The sequence below is a fragment of the Mauremys reevesii genome, linkage group 2 (assembly GCF_016161935.1).
Source record: "Mauremys reevesii isolate NIE-2019 linkage group 2, ASM1616193v1, whole genome shotgun sequence".
NCBI classification, from domain to species: Eukaryota; Metazoa; Chordata; order Testudines; family Geoemydidae; genus Mauremys; species Mauremys reevesii.
The window spans coordinates 167,756,810-167,778,469 of record NC_052624.1 but is presented as its reverse complement, the minus strand read 5'-3'; the positions used below and the strand labels follow the sequence as shown (position 1 = coordinate 167,778,469).

General features: G+C 40.1%; 1 protein-coding gene across 1 annotated transcript in view; it reads right to left on the bottom strand.

Moving 5' to 3' along the window:
* Positions 1 to 139: 139 nt before the first annotated feature.
* Positions 140 to 21,660, bottom strand: part of PHLPP1 (PH domain and leucine rich repeat protein phosphatase 1) — a 222,015-nt gene continuing 200,494 nt past the window's right edge. The window contains exons 13-17 of the mRNA XM_039526307.1: positions 15,254 to 15,384; positions 10,577 to 10,681; positions 8,677 to 8,871; positions 6,110 to 6,338; positions 140 to 2,140 (exon numbers count right to left, since the gene is read on the bottom strand). Coding sequence (XP_039382241.1) covers positions 1,025 to 2,140; positions 6,110 to 6,338; positions 8,677 to 8,871; positions 10,577 to 10,681; positions 15,254 to 15,384 — 1,776 coding nt within the window. The 3' untranslated portion in view covers positions 140 to 1,024. The remainder of the gene's footprint in view (positions 2,141 to 6,109; positions 6,339 to 8,676; positions 8,872 to 10,576; positions 10,682 to 15,253; positions 15,385 to 21,660) is intronic.

Genomic DNA, 21,660 nt, shown 5'->3' with positions numbered 1-21,660 from the left:
AATTCTCCAGTTTCACAGAACAATTTAAACAGAGCTATTTAAAAAACAGTGTGCACTATCCAGATGAACCCAAAGAACTCCAAGAACTTTTGTTCAGGAAATACATATATCCAGCTGCTCAGACATAAAAGCAGACTCATTATTTGAAAATTTTGTATTTATTATAACAAAAGTTATGACATGTTCATTTGTGCATTCTGCTTTAATATAACTCTTGGTATGTAAATGATCTACAGTAAAGGAGCTCTATACAATCATGCTGGTTGTGGCAGCAATAAGGAACACAAATAAAATGTGCCTGTAAAAGTAAAAGGAAGAAAAACAGAGACCAGAAAAAAAAAAGGCTGTTTTCTATGGTTTAAGAATTTATACAGCCACTCAGTATGAAACCATGGCCCAAAGAGTCAAGAAAACAAAAGTCAGTTCAGGTTGTGTCCTTATGCCAAAACTACAAAACATTTTAAGCATCACTATACAACACAGATCTATTTACAGTAATTTCCCAATCAACTGTTCTCTCAGAGAAAATTAGTGAATCTCAGTGACTTAAGTCATCTGAAAGAGTAAAGCAACTCCTAGGAGTTAGTCTCCATATTCTACAAATGTCTGTCATTTTCAAGACCAAAAAAGCCTTTTTCTTTCTCAAAGAAATACAGTATTACAATATTACTTAATCATTTAGCACTGGCATACTGCCCTGCTTTCCAAACAAACAAAAAAATGAGCCATTTAAAAAAAAATTACATCATCATGTCTCTCTGAAATATATTAAACCTTTTATTTTTTACACTTGATATGTTAAGGGGAAAGTTAACTAGTTTAAATCTTATTGGTAAATCATCTCTAGAACAATGTCAGTTGATATTAAAACTAACAAACAGAAAGAGAAGCTGCAGTTATCTGTAGTGGCAGGGTAAGGAAAACAAAATGTAGTAAAACCCCTGCAGTAATGTGAGCCCTATTTGGGTCCTGCACTCATGTCTTCTTGTTCGTTAGTTTATTTCTGAACAGTATGCAGACAGGGTCATAGTGGTGTATCGTAATAGTCTGGCAGCTGATCCATCTGATACTGCCGCTGCTGCTGCTGCTGTTGTTGTTCCTGGTGTTGTTTCATAATCTCCTTGACCTCTTCTTCAAGCTCTGGTGGGATGATGAATTGGTCATCTGGATCTGGCTGAGCTGGGGCTGCAAAGTAGCCCCCAGTTTTTCTGAGAGGTGCATCAGTTGCTACTTCAATCAAGTTATGGCTCCTTTCCTGAGGAGCCACAGAACCATTGCCCCGTCGGCGCCCAATTGTACCAGTGCTGGAGTAATCTGCTTTCCTGGAAAGGCCCGTTTCATCCTCATTCGCGCTAATGACAATGCCTTCGTCGCTGGCTTCCACAGGCACTTGGAGCAACTGCTTCTCCTTTGCTCGGCTGCAGTGGATGTCCACCTCCACTTCCACCTGGCTGCCATTGGTAAAGACACCCTCAATTGGCTCCTCGTCATCACTGTCAAGGCCATTGTCAGAGAAGGCGCTCGAGAAGGTGGCGCTGGACAACTGCCTTTGGAAAGAATTGGACAGGCAGACTGGGTGAAGCATGCAGCGCTGTTCATTGGGGTATGCTGGGCTGTTCTCATTCATGGCTACCTGAGGGGGCTCATCAGAGGCTGTGGACCCCACCTCGCTGCTCATTTCAGAGGTGGAGATCTCGCTGCTAATCTCAGAGGCCATGCCGCTGCTGGAAGATGGCATTCCCAAAGCATCCGTAGGTCTGTCTTTAATGACTACGTTGACTGACTGGGGAAAGATGCCTGGGCTGGGAGGTGGGACTCCATTAAGTTCACAGCAGCAAAAGCTGTCCTCCGTCACATTGAGCTGAACCACCACCGCACTGATGCTGTCGTTGTAGCCGTAGCTCTGGGCCAAAGTGCAAAGCTTCTTTGCAGCCGCCAGTGGTTCAGGGACATTTCTGACCGCTTCCACCACCTCCTCGATGGAGAGGCTGTCCCACAATCCCTTGCTACCCAGAATGAAGAACTCATCCTGCGGAGTCAAGGTAATGGACTGGACATGAGGGCGGGGCACTACGTTTGGGTGAAGGAAGGTGTATCCCAAGATTCTTGTGGAATCTGTCACGCCATTTACTTTACCATCCTGCAATTTAAAAAAAAAAAAGAGGACACGAAGTTGAGACTATACAAAGACAAAAATGCCTCGCACTTACATCTTACAAGCATTTTAGAAATGTCTATCTTCACAACATCCTGTGTGGCAGCTACACATCCCATCCATTTTATAGATAAGGAGCCAGAGTGATGAAGTTTTTTGGGGAAAAACAGATGTAGTCTCATCATATGATAACACTCTTCGTTTTACTATATCTCTGGAGGATGTTGAACAGAAGCTAATGAAGCTAGACATTTTAAAATCAGCAAGTCCAGATAACTTGCATCCAAGAATTTTGAGAGCTCGCTCAGACGCTCATGGGACTGTTAATGTTGATTTTCCATAAACCTTGGAGCACTGGGAAAGTTCCCGATGACTGGAAGAAAGCTAATAATGTGCCAATTTTTAAAAGGGTAAACAGGATGACCCTGATAATTACAGACCTGTCAGCCTGACATGAATCCTGGGCAAGATAATGGAGTGGCTGATATGGGACTTTATTAATAAAGAATTAAAGGAGGGTAATGTAAATAATGCAAATCAAGATGGGATAATGGAAAATAGATCCTATCAAATTAACCTGCTATCTTTTTTTGATGAAATGATAAGTTTGGGAGATATAGTAATAGTGTTCTCATAATATCCCAGACTCTGTAAAGTCTTTGACATGGCATTGCACCACATTAAATGGATTAAAAACTGGCTCGATGATTAGTCTAAAAACGTAACTGAAAATGGGGAATCATCATCACGTGAATGTGTTTCCAGTGGGATCGCGTAGGGATTGGTTCTTGGCACTACACTATTTAACATTTTTATCAATTACATAAAAGAAAATGGATAGTTTGCAGATGACACAAAAATGGGGGTGGGGAGAGAGAGGAAGAGACAGGTAAGTAATGAAGACAAGTCACTGATTCAGAGAAATCTGGATCAGCTGATGAACTGGGCATAAGCAAACAATATACATTTTAATACAGCTAAATGTAAATGTATACACCTAGGAACAAAGAGTGTAGGCCATACTTTTATGATGGGGGACTCTATCCTGGAAAGCAGTGACTCTGAAAAATATGTGGTAGATAATCAGTTGACCATGAGCTCCCTACGTGAAGCTGTGGCCAAAAGAGCTAATGCAATCCCGGGATCAAGAGCCAAGGGAATCTCGAGTGGAAGCAGAGGGGTAATTTTTCCTCTAATATTTGGCACTTGTGTGACCATTGCTGGAATATAGTGTCCAGTTTGGGTGCCCACAATTCAAGGATACTGATAAACTGGAGAGGATTCAAAGAAGAGCCATGAGACTGATTGAAGGACTAGAATACATGCCTTATAGTAATCGAGGTCTTTGAGTCTATCTATTTAGCTTAACAAAGAGAAAGTTGAGGGGTGACTTCATTATCATTTGTAAGTATCAACAAGGGGAACAAATATTTAACAATGGACTCTTCAACCTAGCAGAGAAAGGCAAAACACAATCCAATGGCTGGAAGTTGAGCTAGAGAATTTCAGACCGGAAATAAGGTGCAAAATTTTGACAGTGAAAGTAATTAACCACTGGAACAACGGTCGTGGTGGATTCTCCATCACTGACAAGTTTTAATCAAGATTGGATGTTTTTCTAAATATGCTCTAGGAATTATTTTGGGGAAGTTCTATGGCCTGAATTATACAGGAGAAGAGATTAGATCACAGTGATCCCTTCTGGCCTTAGACTCTATGAAGTGTCTTGCAAACGGCTACTCTGAGTCAGTGCAAGCACTGGATTAGGACTCACGACTTCATGGCTCCCAGTCTCATGCTTCGCTCACTACACCATCCTGTCTCAGTGGACTTAATACAAGTTACAGTTATGGTGTCACATATACACAGGTCTGTCTCTAATACCCAAGAGGCTACTTGACAACATAATGGAGCATGTGATTGGGCGCATAAAAAACGTAATGCTCTGAGGCCCCCTGCAGAAACATTTCCCTGGTATGCACAATCACAATCCGCAGTAGAAGCCTGGCTGCTGCCCCTACAAGGCTGGGCCTGGCTCCCCACTCCACGCATTGCAACCCAGCTTGTGGGGTAGCAACACCACTCAGGTTTGGCCCCATGGTCCCTCCATGGTGAGTGCGGCTGTGGGACCAACCCTGAGTGGCACAAATGGGGTTGCAGAACCTTCTTCTTTGGGGGTCCTCTCAACCTGGGGGCCCAGGGAAAAACCAGCCCTTTTTACCACCCCACCATCCCCAAAACCCCTGCAAATGGTACACACTGTGCATAAAGGTGTGGGGGTCACTGCTCTGGCTAATGGCTCATGCAGCTACTGTCTTATTAGCCAGTCAGATCTGTCCCTCCACTTAAGGTATTTTATCTGGTGTATGACCCTCTCTGCCCCCACAAGTCCATATTGAACAATGGCTATAGGATCACAGTTATGGCTTCTCTCCTGCAGCTATACATTATTTATCTCAGCTCAGCCCTTTGAAAGGTACAATTTAAAAATATTCTTTAAATTATAAATTCAAGTCAAATATAGCAGAGTACAAGTCTGTGTTTTTCAATCAGCTGAGCTGTAGTGAAATGTTTTACATGCTCCAATTACTTACTACACTTCCTCTTAGATACAACATTTCCCAAGGGGAGGAGGAGTAATATCGGAGTGGGAAAACACCATTAAAATGTGTATTTAAGAAATAAATCCCATGTACATTCAAATCCCAAGATTCTGGCTTGGTTAGAATCTGAGCTGGCACGGTAAGGCATCTCAAGTGTTGTTGTGTTTGGTTTCCTGCCAGTCTTGCCAGGGATAACTGCAACCCTGCTAATTTAGAGAACCACGAAGGCAATGATTTATAATCATTTGGTCCAACTGATGCCAGCAATGGCCACTACAGAACAAATAACCAAAGGAAAGTTAATGAAGATGAGGAAAAGGTAGGCCTTTAAAGTGCCTCAGAACATAAAAACCTCTTTGGCCTGTAAGGTTCCATATTCTAAATAAACCTGACAGAATTGATAAGCCATCCAAGTGTGTGAAATTGGAGAATCATTTTAAGATTTAAAGCAGGAATTCACTTCTCCTTCACAAAGGGACTGACAGCTCCCTGGTTATCTACAGTATGTGATGGAGCGGCTCGCTTCAGGCATGTCACATTTTAGATTCTAATCCCCCATCACCTTTGCTTGGCAGGTTTAACAGATCTATGCACATACAGCAGTAGGCTGAGCATCACATTCTTAAGTAGGGATGTAGCAGACTAAAAAGAAAAGGACGGGCTTCTCTCTCTCTTTCTGCTTTCGATCAGTTCCCCACATGTATGTTCTGTGTCAGCTATCTGCCCTCTGGGTCTGTATCTTCCAAGGGAAGAGACTGGTTCTCTACTCTTTCAGCCGCTCACTCAACCTCCAATCTGTGGGTGAGCACAGACTGGATTCCCTGTGCAGAAGCTGCAGTCTCTCTCCTACAGAGCTGCCTGCCAGAGCACAAGCCCATAGCTGGCACAATACATTCTGTCGTGAGACAGAAAAATGAGCCAGCTGTCTGTCAGCATCCTGGCTGGTCAGACAGCAGGAAGGAGCAGAGAAAGTCTCTTATGGAAGAAAAGACATCACAATCCAAGTTCTCTCTCAGCGCTTTCCCACCCTACACAAAGGGGATGAGGGTCTTCATTCCTACTCCAGCAATTCCTCTTCCAGGTAGAAGGTTGTTTTCCTCATCTTCCCCTGTTTAAGGCCACCATGCTCAGACCCTGGTGGCTGAGTATCTCTGCAGAACAGCAGCAACTGGACCATGTGACAAAACATACTGGAAGGGGAAGATGAAATTCCAGCACAGCCGCACCCGTCTTTAAGATACAGGTTATTATTTATATGATAAGGAAATGCGTTTGGTGTGTTGCTCAGAACTGTCTCTAGAGGAAGTTGCAGATTGTAACATTCCCTCCACCAGCACTACAGTTCTCTTACCTCTGTGATAATGGCCTTGTGCTGTTTAATCCTCTTTAGCTCTTCTTCACAACTCATCACATAAGACCTGGACAAAGGCAAAGGTTTTCCATTCCTACAGAGAACAGCTTGGCACTTCCCCACATTTGCTGAGGTTAATGTGAAGCATCCACCTGGGTCCGTGGGATCGTGTTTTATATGGCAAAGGACAGCAGAGCCTCCAAGTTTTTGTCCAGCAGTTCCAAGTTTCCTGGAATGTAAACAAAGCAATACTTGCTGATTAACTGGAAAAGTTGCATTATGAGGTCAGTAGAGAGGGGAGCAGGGGACCACAGTTAAGCAATCCCAGTCACAGCACACAGACTCAAGGTTCACTGGGCAAGAACAAGAGCTCCAGTTCAGATTGTGACGCTTTATACCGAAGTAGTGAGGAAGTTATGTACAACTCATGGGCAACGTGTTATAAGAAAGGAGATCTACATCCTCAGTTGGATCCCTTTCTCAATTTAAAAAATGCTCACAATCCCAGTGCCACTGCTCTCGTCATCGCATTACCAAGACAGAGTATTTTACCTCATTCATCCCCCCAGCAAACCTTTAACAAATTTAAGTATTAAGAAGCTATTGAAAAACTAGAGGTAGAATATAATAATTTATGAAAATGAAGCTTTGGTTTCCAAAACTGCAATGTATTTTTTAAAGAGCTGGAATCAATGTTTTACTGCTTATTGCCACTCAGTTTTAAGTATTTAACCGTTGTTTTTCTGCACTTTCAGTCTCCTAAAGCTCCACTGTAAAGCATCTATCACCATTAAAGTGATAGAAGCAGTTATCACCGTTAAAAAACCCAAAACATTTTCCAGTTGTACTTGGACTCAAGATCACTAATTCACAAACCTATAAGCACATCAGAAGTAATAACTTATCAGGCACATTTGAAGAATATTTTTAACTTGTCATGTTTTAGAAGGCCTTGGCTAAAGTTCACTCACAAAACCTGTTGCAAACGAGCATACAAAGTATTGTCTTGCTCATATTAAAACTAAACTACTTTTTACAACATTTCGCAATTTAATTTCTGGTTGTGTTTAACAATTTTTCCATCTCTCCCTCTGCATGGGCTTCTAAACCTATTTAAATTTCTTTCCAATAACTGAACAACTACATTACAGAACGTTCCAAGCTTTCTTGGCTCTTTTGTGTTAACGAAGATCGGAACTTTGATATAGAACCCTGAGGTGATAATACTCAAATTCAGGTTTCCAAGATCTGATGTAGGTTAGCATTTTACCACCTCAGGAATGTTTGAGAAACAGAAATATTGTACTAATGCTCAATAAATGGATACATGCAACTAGAACCATTACTATTTCTGGGTTCTACGAAATGTTGATTAGCCTATTCTTTGAGACACGTGTAAAGAACTCTCTTTTTGCAGAAAAATTAAGTTTCCTTGAAATTATACTACAGGGATGGGCAAGGACATCTATTAGGTACTTTCCCTGCCTCATACCTAGGATTCTAATCATACTGCAGGATTCACTTCCAACACCAGTCAGAGTGAGGCAATATCCCCAGCAATGATAAAAACGGGGAGGCGCAGTATTACAGAAGCAAAGGGCCAAGCTCCCCTTTTTCCCTTGTGTACAGTTGATTCAGTTTGATCTTATTGCTCTTGCTTCCTGAAAAGATCCAATTCTTATGTCAGGAAGAGACTGACAAATATTAAGAAGCCCTCACACAATGGAATCCATAGCCCTGCAGTGTGGACTATGGGGGTCACAGCATGCACGGAAGAGTTGCACTGTAACTGCCCCATGTAGACCTGGCTAGCACAAACTAGAAGGGGCCTAGTTCATGTTTACACAGTCCTTTACCATACACAGCCATTCACACCTCCGTAGTCCACACTGTGAGGCAGTGTAGTCAAGCCTATTTGCATGTCTTCTCCTTTGCTTTCCCGACCTCTTCCTTCCCTTTTGTCTGATCCTCTTCATTCAACTCTATTCCCCAAGGCACAGTCTCTTATACTGTCAACAGCAGCATACACTGGTTTTCAAATAACCAAAAATACCTACTACGTCATACTTCTAGCACCATCTCTTTATGCCTGGCTCAAAGAATTCAATTTTACGGTTGAAAATATGCAGTTAAACCGTTAGAATGGATATCCTCAACAACAGTTTTGATGTTTATGATCATCTGAACTGGTGTGGAGGGACAGGCTGAAACATGCCGGACTTTGCAAGTTGTAGGAGCGGGGATGTTTAAAGATGATCAGTCTCCGGAAAGAAAAGTCACATCACTATTTTAAATATTAGCAATTCTGAACAATGAGACTTTTAAAGAAATTAAGCACATCTCGGAAAAGAGAAACTATTCATTCCTTGGTCATGAACATTTTAGGACGCGTGCGCAAGAACAGGTCACAATTAAAAAAACAAACAAACAATCAAGAATGTGAAGCAACAAGCTAGCAAACAAAATCATTTACAGAACAGTGGAAAAAACAGCTCTGGGATAGAAGCAAGTACGCTGACTGATCAGTGTATGGAGGAATATGACAAAAATTTAGATCTGGGGTTAACCTCTGCATAACGATGAAAGTGTTGATCATGTATTCCTCTTCACTCTTTGTTTTTTGTAGCTCTTCTGCCAAGATATCACTCATTGTACACTGCAGAAGGTAGGGCACTTCCACGTTGCGATCACCATCAAAGACTCCATACAGAGCCTCCCTGTTGTCACAGAAATTATTGGCTGAAAGAGCCGCCACACACAGTCTAAGGAAAAAGAGAACACCAGAAATGGGTTTTTAATAAGTAAGCATTTGTACCAGAACATCATTTTAACACTCCTCAATTTTTTTCCTCACTGTTCTGACTAGGATGTGCAGCTTGAAGGAAGATCAGATTATAATAAGCGTCACAAACTTCCATGAGTTATGAAGTTTCACTTCAGATCCTGGTAGTGAACAGCATAAGCAGCATTTATGGTACTGTTAAATGCCATGTAAAGAGAGCAACAAAGAGGTTGAAACAGAGACCCCTAATGATTTTTCAACTTTTCTGGCATGTGAAGTGCAGCCTTTATTTTTGTGATTTAAAAAAAAATTAGTAGTAAAAACTGAGAAAGCCACTGCACTGTTTACTCTTAAGTTTACCCATGAAAAGTGAGCATAGGAAGCTGAAAAGCAAGATTCTCCATACTGCCCCCTTGAACATGCTTCATCAAGGTATGGAAATAAGTGCCTTTAGGAGTGAGAGGGTAGTTCAGACCATATAAGATCTTGGCCTTCTGTCAAGGGTGCCAACATGGGATAAGCTGTGACATGGGTTTTATGACGTGGATGCATGCCGACTGACAGCTGGAGTAAGTAAGACCAACTCAGTAGCTGTCAGACAGTAATATTCAATCTACAAATTCACAAAGAAAAGCAGGTTTACACCTCCATTTCCACTAAGCTATCAGGGCTAAGGAGGAAGCCTTTCGACCCCTCAGGACCTGGTATAAACAATCCCATGGATTGTTTTGTGCTCTCTGACTCTAGCTTCTAAATGGTGTAGTGTTAAAAACAAGCACACACACAGAGGTCAGCAATTCACTGTTTGAGCAACTCCTGCTCACAGCACCACCGCCACAGCAAAGCCTTGGTAAGCTGGTCAACTCAAACTAACTTGGTACACCTAACCGGTCTTTATTCTTTTCAATACTTATTTCATATGCTGCATTGTGTAAATGGGTGGAGAGGGATGGAAATAGGATACCATAATTTAAATTGCCTTCATCACTGTAGCCCCTTAAAGTTGTCGTCGTTACTCTATGTGATAATCATTTTAGTTTGTTTATACATTTAATAGAATGCCAGGTACAAGCTTGCTGGCACTTGACTCAAGTGTTTGAAAACCTCAACTGGAAGTGCAAAAAGATTTGTAGAAGTTATTCATGGACCATTAAAGTGAGATGTATCATATAACCGGCAGCATACAAGCAGTTAACATGTCAGGTTCCCAAGATGTTATTTGTCAAGGGCTGCTTTAGTCATTAAAAAAGGACCAGCCAGTGGTGTAGGAATATGCACAGTTTAAGCCACTCCTCTTCCAGCAGCATCCCTGATATGCTTGGAAACATGCTCCAGCGAAAGATAAAGTGGCTTTTCAAAGAGCGGTGATGCATTTAAGCACCTGGGTCTTTTGCAAATACTGGAGTCTTATATAGACAAAATGCGCCAGTAACACTTGTATCTTAGCAACTCCTTTAACAAAGAAGAAATATGAGAGCCAGGCAGGGGCCTAGTTTACAGATATAAGTCATGCCATGGCCTCTGCTTTTGTGAGACAAATGTCCCCAACTAACTTTCTCCTATGAAAAGTGTTTCTTTGTAGGGCCTTAAAAAAAAATAAATAAAAACCCCCAAAAAACAAAAACAAAACACAGATGTGTTCTAGCAGCAGAACACCTCTGTGCCGATACCAAACCAGTACTGACTTGTTCTTAACTCCCGAAGCTTCAGTATAACCATGACTCCACACTGCTGGGGCTCCTGAAGCATCACCAGCTGACGGTTGGTCAATCTTGAAACAACGAATGTTGCTGCAATGAGAAGGGAAAAGAAAAAAGTCCAATAAATTAAAGCTTAAAGTCATTGCTATCTTAAAATTGTAAGGAAGCTTTTATTGTCCCAATTATCATAGTCACCTGCCACTTGCGGCACGTTGCACATACTCTAAGAAGACTACGTTTAAGAAAACGAGGCATCCCTGTAAGGGGAAACGCTTACTAGAGTGCGCAGAATGTTATCTGTCAGAATACACACAGGAAAAGAACAAGCAATAAGCACTCCAATGCAGATCTATTTCATTCCTGTTTGCGTTAACTTTGTCTTTTCTTTTCTCAGCTGTTTGAAACTTAACCTTCGCTCTGCAGAAAACACAAGCAGAATGTGCCACTGGCCTGAGAAGATATGGAGAGGAGCCATGGGGGAAAATCCTATCTAACTTATGCATTTTTTATCCATTTCCAGAATGAGATCTTTCTGCATTCGATTTTTACTGTATTAAAATGAATGCTCCCATATTACCACCATGTCCAGCTTCTTCCCGCCCCCACCTGAGCCAAAAGCTGATAATAGAGCAATGTTCTAAAACCTCTTATGAAAATGCCTAAAAGCTAATATGAGGATGCTCTCCCCCTGGGTGCCTTCAGGTCTGTGCTCTAGCTATAAGAATTGCCATTCTCTTCCCCCTCACTCTGGAGTGGTAGCTTTTACTTAGAGTATTAGATCCCTCCTCCCTCCGATTAACTATCGGTGTAAACTCTGGTCCTAATTTCAAACATCTGAAATGGTATGCAGCACAATTCAGCTTTTAAAAGGGGCCAACCCCATCTGTTCATACCCATCTTTTAATACTACTACTGTATGTGGAGGAAAAAATCAGACCCCCTGTTGTTCTGCTCCATTGGCAGTTAAGCAAGTTCTCCACATAATGCTACATCTTCAAAGGCACCAGAGCCTTTCAGTGATACAAATGCATTATAAAAAGGACAAAAGGTCTGACTATTCATTCTATTTAAACGTGAATTTCTCCCTACTCAAACCCTCACTGCCTGTTAAAACTGTGAAACACTAAGAAATTGTGTGTGCACAATCTGCATGGCCTTGGAACTCTTCCTCAAAACAACTTAAATTAGGGCTGCTGTATCTGGATCAGAGTCTTTTCCTACACAAATAAATAAGGAGGAATGCACTTCCCAGAGCACATTAAAAACAAACGAAAACTCCCCAAGTGATGCTCAAACTACTGATGTTTACATATTAGTCTCTGGGTTCTATACTGTTCTAAGTGTCAAACAGAAGGAAAACTTAACATACTTCTAATATACCTGATAAGAATGGTCACTAATCAAGAAACAAAAAAACAGACCTGTTTTAAAGTAATGCTACTTGCAGTTCTGTATAAACTATATGCAAATGCAATTTACAGCAGATACTGAAGTTGCTCGTGTACACTGCACTTGTTTTTTTTAGGAAGCAGGAACTTGAATCCAAATGGATTTCTGAGAACTGAATTTCCCACCCTCTCACCCCTTTGGCACTGACAGAACAAGGACTCTCATGGCATTTAGCAGTAGCATTCAGTACTGGAGAAATTCCAACTCCCAGTCTCAAAGTTTCATAGAAGAAGAGGATCACTTCTTTAGAACTATTTGCATATTTCCTGTACATTATAAAAAACACTTTTTGCAATATAGTAAGCCTCTATTGAAAAGCAATTAGGATTATCTTCTAGTGCATAAATACACCCAGAAAATAAAGCTAAGTAGGACAGTTACGACTAGACTTGAATTCAGAAACTATTAGTTTTATGCAAAACTTAATTTGGAGGGTTACATAAGACAGGGGAAAGTCTGCATTTTCATGCCCTATTTATTATCTCTTTTACCTTTGACCACGTCTCACACTTGGAAAAGATTATACCAGAACTAGGCCTGTAGCAGTTTTGTTTTTCTAATTCTGTCCCTTTGGAGGCTCTTGTACACTCCAAGATGGCATTACTTCCCACCTTGGATCCTAAACTGGCCTTTTTTGGATCCTCCTCCCCACCCTTTTACCATTCCCCCTCCAGAGAGTTACTCCCTAGTGTGTTTAGTGACACTTTTATTGGTTGTGATCTGCTCAGAACAGAATTCTACTCCAGTCAGTGCCATCAGCACCTAGATCTACAAGAGACTTTCTTTAAGCAATGTGATCTTTTGTCACGAACCAAATCCATAAAATAAGGAATTTCACACATCTCCACTGCATCTCTGACAGCCAGCAGTGACTCCTTTGCATCTTCAGTAATTGGACAGAAGGCAAAGAATGGTCCTTCCTGCCAGCAAACCATCTATTAGACCAGTGCTACTCAGACTGACGCTCACAAGTCACAAGTGTCTCTTTAATGTGCTTCTTGTGGCTCTTTGCAACACATGCTATTAAAACACTGTGTGATTTAATTAAGTAATCTAAGATATTAACCAATCAGGATGCTTTTACTATGTTATTAACCAATTAATTTATCAACTTGCACTAAGTTATTTACTTATTTGCTATGAGATTCGTGTGTGTGTGTGTGTGTGTGTGAGATCAACACAGGATATATTAAAAACTCTCATGGAGAGATCTGGGTCTTGTGATGCATTGTCAGAAGTACAGCATCAGGCCAAATGCAACCCACATTTGGCTCCTTTAATAATCTTAAAACCAGAAGACAAGTTTCCATGAAGTTTAAAAAACTAATACATCAGTGCAAAGAATTTGTAAATTAAGACATTTCTTTTGCATTTTTCCCAACTTAAAAACTGCAGCACTGTGGTAACCTGAAAGTGACAAGAAATTGATAAGGATTGTAGTAAAATTGTCTAGTCTGTTTTCATTGTCCAAACTGAGAAGCAGAAACTGAACAAACTACTTAAACAGTGAAAAGCAATTTAGATTAAGAATTCCTTCAATTTTAATATACTGAAGTTTTAGTGAAGTTAAATAAATTTAAAATGAAGGGTCACTAGTGAAAATTTATTGGCTGATAAATCTTCCCCGGTGAACAATGTACCTTGCATTTAAGAGTGAGACTATCTGGTGATTACAGCAGAGGACTGAATGAGGATACTTGGGATCGATTCTTGGTTTTGCTAGACTGCTGACCTTGGGTAAACCATAAACTCTATGTCTCAGATTATTCATCTGTAAAATGAGGGTAACAGCTACCTCACATTGTTGGCAGAGTGCTTTCAGTAAAAGTGCTAAAATTACATTTCTACATGATTAGGTGTAGCACTTTTAGGACTAAAAATCAACATGCAATCTACATGGTAGTTCTCTATTGCACATACTGCACTCGTCATCCACACGTGGATTAGAGAGATTTGCCATTGTAATAGAATTACGCATAATTAAATTACCATCCTAAGAAGTCATCTGCAGAACAGACACATATTTCTGTACTGCTGTTGTGTTAAGGTAACTCCTAAAATAGAGAAGGATAAGTCTTCCTGTTCACTTGCCTTGTTTGCTGTATAATATTGACATTTATTTTCAACTATCAAACACTTGCCTTAAATTCCCATTTAACCTAGGTTACTGTTCTTAAATAATTTTTCTCTGTTTAGTTTAATGCAATAAGGTACCAAGATTTAATTCTTAAAAGTTAACAAATTTAATGTGAACAAGCATCACTTGTGACAGGTGAAATTTAATAGTGTACTGTTTGTCTGAAAACTGTTTAAAGTAGAGTTACATAAACATTTGCTTAACCTTTAAAAAAAACTAAACTGTTCCCAGAACCTATTTGGTCTATAAGTAGCTAACTGGCTGGAAGGATCAGGCAGGCAAAGAGCCTCAGAGTTGATGTAGCTAGCTCTGGCCTACTGGATGTTAAAGAATACAAGAGGCTTAAAGGCAGAACCACTATAACAGCTACACCTCCACCCTGAGGGGGAAACCCAGAACACTATGGAAGGAATCAATATAGGCTCAAAATAAATTGCTTATGCATGCGCCAACCCAATTATTTATGGTGGCACCTATAATGTGCTAGGTGCTTTCCAGACATTCAGTAAGGGATGATCCCTGTTCCAAAGAGCTCACGATAAAAGGACAGAAAGAACCCAAACAAGATAACTAAGCTTCACTGCAGGCAGTATGGCAGAAGTGGGTCTTTAAAAGCCACAAGTCTGGAGAGGGTAAGTACCACAGGAAAGTCATACAAAGCGGAGTCAAGTGGAAAGAAGCACAGGATTGTGACAAGAGACAGTGGGAGGACAAGGGAGAAAACCAATAGTTTCAAGGTATATGCATCTTAGTAGTGGAATAAACTAATGTATTTTGTTGGGACCCAATGTACAGAGTGAAAAATTAGGTCAAATCAGCCCAATAGTAGTTAGAGCTGGTTTTGATTAGGAATGGTATTGATAGCAACTGTATTTGTGTGCGGGGAAAATAATTCTGTTTAGAGAAGCCTTAATTTTCTGAATTAACTACACATGTTGTCTTTCCTCCCCTCTGGCAATAAAAAGCTGTACTCCTTGAAAAGACATGCATGTCTCACACTTGTATACTGGGTTCTTGTCCCACGTGCCTTTGGAGTCATTCTGCCTCCTGCATTATTAAAAAGACATTTTACTTACTTCAGCAACTCTAGGGTTTTGTGATCCAGGACTAGTCTGGGGTTTCCGGTCAGGTCCAGTTCCTGTAGTTTTGGAGGCAGGTTTTCAGGTAATGTGATTTCACTCAGTTCATTGCAGCTCAGGTCCACACACTGCAGAAAGAAGTGGGAAAAGAGAGGGAGAGAACTTGGAGAGGGACTTGTAACTTTCTGGCTAAATTAAAAGTAAACATGCCTTATACATGACAATGATTAAATCCAAACTCTGCATCATCTATTTACATAAAGCTCTTTCTTACTAAACGCAGTAGGAAAATTCTTCTGTAATCTTCGAAGATATCACAGGACACCTGAAAATATGTTTGCGCCTCTCCCATTTCTTACTAGTCTTAATGTCTGTATCAACACAGGTGGATTGATTTAAATTAGCAATCAGGAAACCATAATTTAAATACCTTTTAAGTTTGTTTTGCATTTGTACTTTATTTATTTTCATAAAGAGAAGTTGATTCTCACTGGTTTGTAACCATTAAAATTTGTTGATTTTAAATTAAAGTATACCCTTTCCACTAAAAATGGTACTTTTTGCTGAATAGGATACACTATATCCATACACATTTAAGCAATTACATAGCCTAACAAGTTTCTTAATTTTTGTGTGTTTGTTAGAAAATGATGAATGATGCATTTCCTCTTTACTAAATTACTGTTTTATTTACTCGAGACTTGTGTTGAGCTCTACTTGAATGGAAACTGGAATTAAATTAAAATGCACAAAAACTGCATTTAAAAATTTGTATTAGTCAAATAAAACTACTTTAAGCATGCTGAATACATATGAAAAAAATTAAAATTTGTTTTGCATTTGAAACTAAGCAACATACAACAAAGGAAGTATTATCTGTATTAATTAACTGACGTGATAGTTTCTGATCACCATACCCTTCAAGATTTTAGAGCTAGCAGATCTTTTTCTCTCACACCTACTTTTCTTTTAGATTGGAAGAGGAAAACAAGTTTTCCTGCCTCCCAGTTGGTTTCTCAACTTTAAATGAACTAGATACTGAACTGAACTAGTTGAAAACTGAAATGAAAGAGATACTCTCTCCGTACCTGCAGAAGAGACAACTGCTGTCAAAAGCTGGTTTAGCCCTTAAACAAACTCTGGTTCTAGGGGCTGAGCCAGTGACTTCTACTAGTTCAGTGGTTTGACTTTCTTTAAACTTCAGCAGCAAACATACTCTTTGTAATAATTTTTTTAAATTTAATATAAGCAATCAAGATTATAGTTTTTGGTTTCATGTAGGTTGTCAAAATTCAAAATAGGTTTATTTTAAAACAGAAAGATGGATTTAATTTAAATACAAAAATCCAATGTGGTTTTGTTTCTAATTTTTTTTTAAAATCCACCCTGTGTTAAGGGTCTGATCTGCTGTTCATACATAAATGCTAGTATCCTAGCCATGCTTACTGTATACATCAGGGGTAGGCAACCTATGGCACGAGTGCCGAAGGTAGCACGCGAGCTGATTTTCGGTGGCACTCACACTACCCAGGTTCTGGCCACCAGTTGGGGGGGGGGGGGGGGGCTCTGTGTTTTAATTTAATTTTACATGAAGCTTCTTAAACATTTTAAAACCTTATTTACTTTACATACAACAATAGTTTAGTTATATAGTAGAGACTTATAGAAAGAGACCTTCTAAAAACGTTAAAATGTATTACCGGCATGTGAAACCTTAAATTAGAGTGAATAAATGAAGACTCGGCACACCACTTCTGAAAGGTTGCCGACCCCGGTATACATCATATATTATGCTATTTTTAAAAAGATAGCATTTGTTTAAAATTAAATGCAGAGAAAAACTAATGACTCATGAAAAGAGGATGACTTCAAAACAACTGTTTGTCAATTAGCAGATAAAAGTAGGGTTACGATTTTCTATTTGCAGAAAACCGAATACCCTTGCCCTGCCTCTTTCCTGAGTGCCACCCCTCCCCCACATCTCTTGCTCTCCCCCACCCTCACGCACTCACTTTCACCAGGCTGGGGTGAGAACTCTGGCTGGGGGTGCGGGCTCTGAGGTGAGGCTAGACATGTGGGATTTGGGGTGCAGGAGGGGGCTCAGGGTTGGGGCACGGGGTGGGGGTTCAGTAGGGGGTGCTGGCTCTGGGAGGGAGCTCAGGGCAAGGGTGCAGGCTCTGGGTGGCACTTACCTCAGGCTGCTCCCGGAAGCAGGAACATCTCCCTCTGGCTCCTAGGCAGAGGCACGGCCAGGCAGCTCCATGCACTGTCCTCACCCTAAGCGCCAGCTCCAAAGCTCCCACTGGCCAGGAACCGCAGCCAATGGGAGCTGCGAAGGCAGTACCTGCAGGCAGGAGCAGCTTGCGGAGCTGCCTGGCCATGCCTCCGCCGAGGAGCCAGAGGGAGATGCTGGCAGTTTCCTGGGAGCCACACAGAGCTGGGCAGGCACCCTGCTGTGGGCAGCCAACCAGACCTAACTGCCCAGTCAGCAGTGCTGACTGGAGCCACCAGGGTCCCTTTTCCACCAGGCGTTCCGGTCGAAAACCGGACACCTGGAAACCCTAGATAAAGGAAATAATAGATGCAACAGATCTGAACTTCAGTGGGGCACAAAAAAAATCTTACTTAGAGGAGTCAATTCAAACTGGCTTGGATATGAGCACTGACAAGGATTGAAAATTGGCTGGAAGATATTAAAATGAAGTGTTATAAATGGCAAAGTATTGTGTTGGGAGGAGGGGAATCAATATTAAACCTAGTTTTAATTAACATTGTTAAATATCTTGAAGACAAATATTAAATTTGTAGCTAGTTCTATATTGGGAAGCGGGGGCACCAATAAACACAGGGAGGGAAAAAACCCAAGAGAACAAAAATCAAGCAAATTTGCTCAGGAAAAATAAAAGTCAATACATTTCTGAAAAATAACGCACAATGGGAGGGAAATGTTTGGAATCCAGGAAGTAGACAGCAAATTATACAGGCCAGTACAATATTTGGGCAAACCCCTGAATGCAGTTTGAGCAGAATACCCAGAAGCTTATCAACATGGATCCAGGAGGAACAGCATGGTCTTTGTGAGAAAGCACTGTAATATTTGTACCCTATTCTAGGAACCTGCATTGAGGTGTGTGGCAAAACGGAGCAACAAGAATGGTTAGTGGTCTGAAGGGGCTGACTTAAGAAATGATAAAAAACTAAATGCACATCTTTTAGCTAAAAGATGACTAAGAGGCAACATATAACTTCCATTTTCACTGAGTAAAAGCAAGAGGAGCAAGATGGATAAAAATTATGAAAAGGAAAATTTAGGTTGAGTACCAGGCTAACTTTACTGAAAGTACACCTCATCTGTCAAATAATCTCCAAGGATAGCAGTGATAGTTCATGTCTGATCTAAAACACGCACAGTAGACAAGACGTTTGAGACTATACTGTAATGCCAATCTTGTACTGAAAAGGGATCAGATGGCCTAAAAAGTTCCCCCTCCCCTCTCCTTTCTTTAATTCTAGGATTTCACTTAAATTGAATTCCTATTAAAAGTAATACTTCTAAAACCTGAAACCAGAGACTGCCTGATATGGAGATCTTAAAATCCAATGCCCAAATTCCAACTCTGCTGACATTATTTAAGCATAGGCGGATCGAACCAGAATTTGGATCCTTCAGATGAACAAAAATGGTGGAAATCTCAACACAACAGCTAATGTATTGAGATTTTTGTTTTTCCCCTCCCTACTATAGTTGGGGTCCTTCTGATTCATTGTAGTTTACTTTTCAGGAATTGATCCCTAGCAGGGCGGTCAATTAATTGCAGTTAACTCACACGATTAACTTAAAAAAATTAATCACGATTAATTGCAGTTTTAATTGCACTGTTAAACAGAATCCCAATTGAAATTTATTAAATATTTTTGGATGTTTTTCTACATTTTCAAATATATTGACTTCAATTACAACACAGAATACAAAGTGTACAGTGCTCACTTTATATTATTTTTATTACAAATATTAGCACTGCAAAAATGATAAACAAAAGATATAGTATTTTTCAATTCACCTCGTACAAGTTCTGTAGTGCAATCTCTATTGTGAACGTGCAACTTACAAAAGTAGATTTTTTGTTACATAACAGTACTCAAAACCAAAACAGTGTAAAACTTGAGAGCCTACAAGTCCACTCAGTCCTACTTCTTGCGCAGCCAATCATAAAGACAAATAAGTTTGTTTACATTTATGGGAGATAATGCTCACCACTTCTTAATTACAATGTCACCTGAAAGCAAGAACAGGCGTTCGCATGGCACTGTCGTAGCTGGTGTCGCAAGATATTTATGTGCCAGATGCACTAAAGATTCATGTGTTCCTTCTTGTATCAGTGACCACACCAGAGGACATGCTTCCATGCTGATGACGCTCATTAAAAAAATAATGCATTAATTAAATTTGTGACTGATCTCCTTGGGAGAGAATTGTATGTCTTCTGTTTTACCCACATTCTGCCAGATATTTCATATTATGGCAGTCTTGGTTGATGACCCAGAACATGTTGTTTGTTTTAAGATCACTTTCACTGCAGATCTGACAAAACGCAAAGAAGGTAACAATGAGATTTTTAAGGATAGATACAGCACTTGACCCAAAGTTAATGAATCAGAAAAATCTGAGAGGGACAAGGTGTGGAACATGCTTTCAGATGTCTTAAAAGAGCAAAACTCTAATGTGGAAACTACAGAACCCGAACCACTAAAAAAGAAAATCAATCTTCTGTTGGTGCCATCTGACTCAGATGATGAAAATGAACATGCATTGGTTTGCACTGTTTTGAATCGTTATCAAGCAGAACCCATCATCAGCATGGATGCATGTCCTCTGGAATGGTAGTTGAAGCATGAAGGGACATATGAATCTTTAGCACCTCTGGCACATAAATATCTTCTGATGTCGGCTATGACAGTGCCATGCAAATGCCTGTTCTCACTTTCAGGTGACTTTGTAAACAAGAAGCAGCAGCATTATCTCCTGGAAATGTAAACAAACTTGTTTGTCTGAGCGACTGGCTGAACAAGAAGTAGGACTGAGTGGACTTGCAGGCTCTAAAATTTTACATTGTTTTATTTCTGAATGTAGTGTTTTTTGTACATAATTCCACATTTGTAAGTTCAACTTTCATGATAAAGAGACTGCACTAAGGTACCTGTAATGGGGGAATTGAAAAATACTATTTCTTTTGTTTTTTTACAGTGCAAATATTTGTAATATAAAATAAATATAAAGTGAGCACTGTACATTTATTTTTTCTGTTGTAATTGAAATGAATATATTTGAAAATGTAGAAAACACCCACAAATATTTAAATAAATGGTATTCTATTATTGTTTAAAAGCGGGATTAATTTTTTTAATCACCTGACAGACCTAAACCCTACTTATTACCACTCTGGCTTTTCAAGACCATGTCAACACACTTCCCTTTTATTCCATGCTCCTTTCAAGATTTAATGGAAAACAAAAACAAAACTATGAAGTCACAGGACTGTCTGAAGGTTATGACATAACTTTGATTTAAGCTGGTTGTAGTGCTCTGACACTCCTAGCACCTATAAACACAGCAATGCCTTGTTGCAACAACTCTAATCCTTTGGCACCAACAGGCATAACTTTTCTTGCCATGCTAGGATGATTTTAAAAATTCTCTGCAGCCTTATCCCAAAGGATAACAAGGAGTTCAGTTAAATCTAGCTCTCACTCTACTCCATATACACACAGGAAAGAACAAGTTTATAATTCCAATCATATCACAGATTTGGATTCCCTGATGTATCATTTTAATGCAAGAAATATCAACCCAGCTTGTACAGCACCAAGATTACTCAAATATATATAGATTTCCACTCGATCAGGCAGAAATCTCCCTCCCCTCCAAAATTAGTTTAGGCAAAGTGGGGGGCAAAGAAGGATGAATCTTAAATATATTTGTTCCAAAGTATGAGAGATGAGTGTTCAGAGCACAAGTCATCCACGAACCTGGTAGTTCTGAGACTGCTCCTGCAGTTACTCAGCAGTTACTGACAGCGCTATTACTAGGAGTCTCGTCTTGTCTGCAGCTCACGTGCACATTACAGTATCCCTAATTGTGGCTAAAGATGACTTTTTAGTGTGGGAGAGCTATTATAACTCAGAGAACAGCTATCAAAAGTTAAGATTCTCTTCTTCAAAAAGGTACTACTTGTAACAGATCTTCACTGATACTCTGGAATATCTCTATAAAGACCAAGAGAGTGAGACAAGGAGGAAACTTCACAATTGTCAAGTGTTCCAACAGCAACCATATAATAAATGATTCAACCAAAACAGTTATTTCTGGAAAGACACCCTGTAATTACAGCAGAAGAGTTAGATAC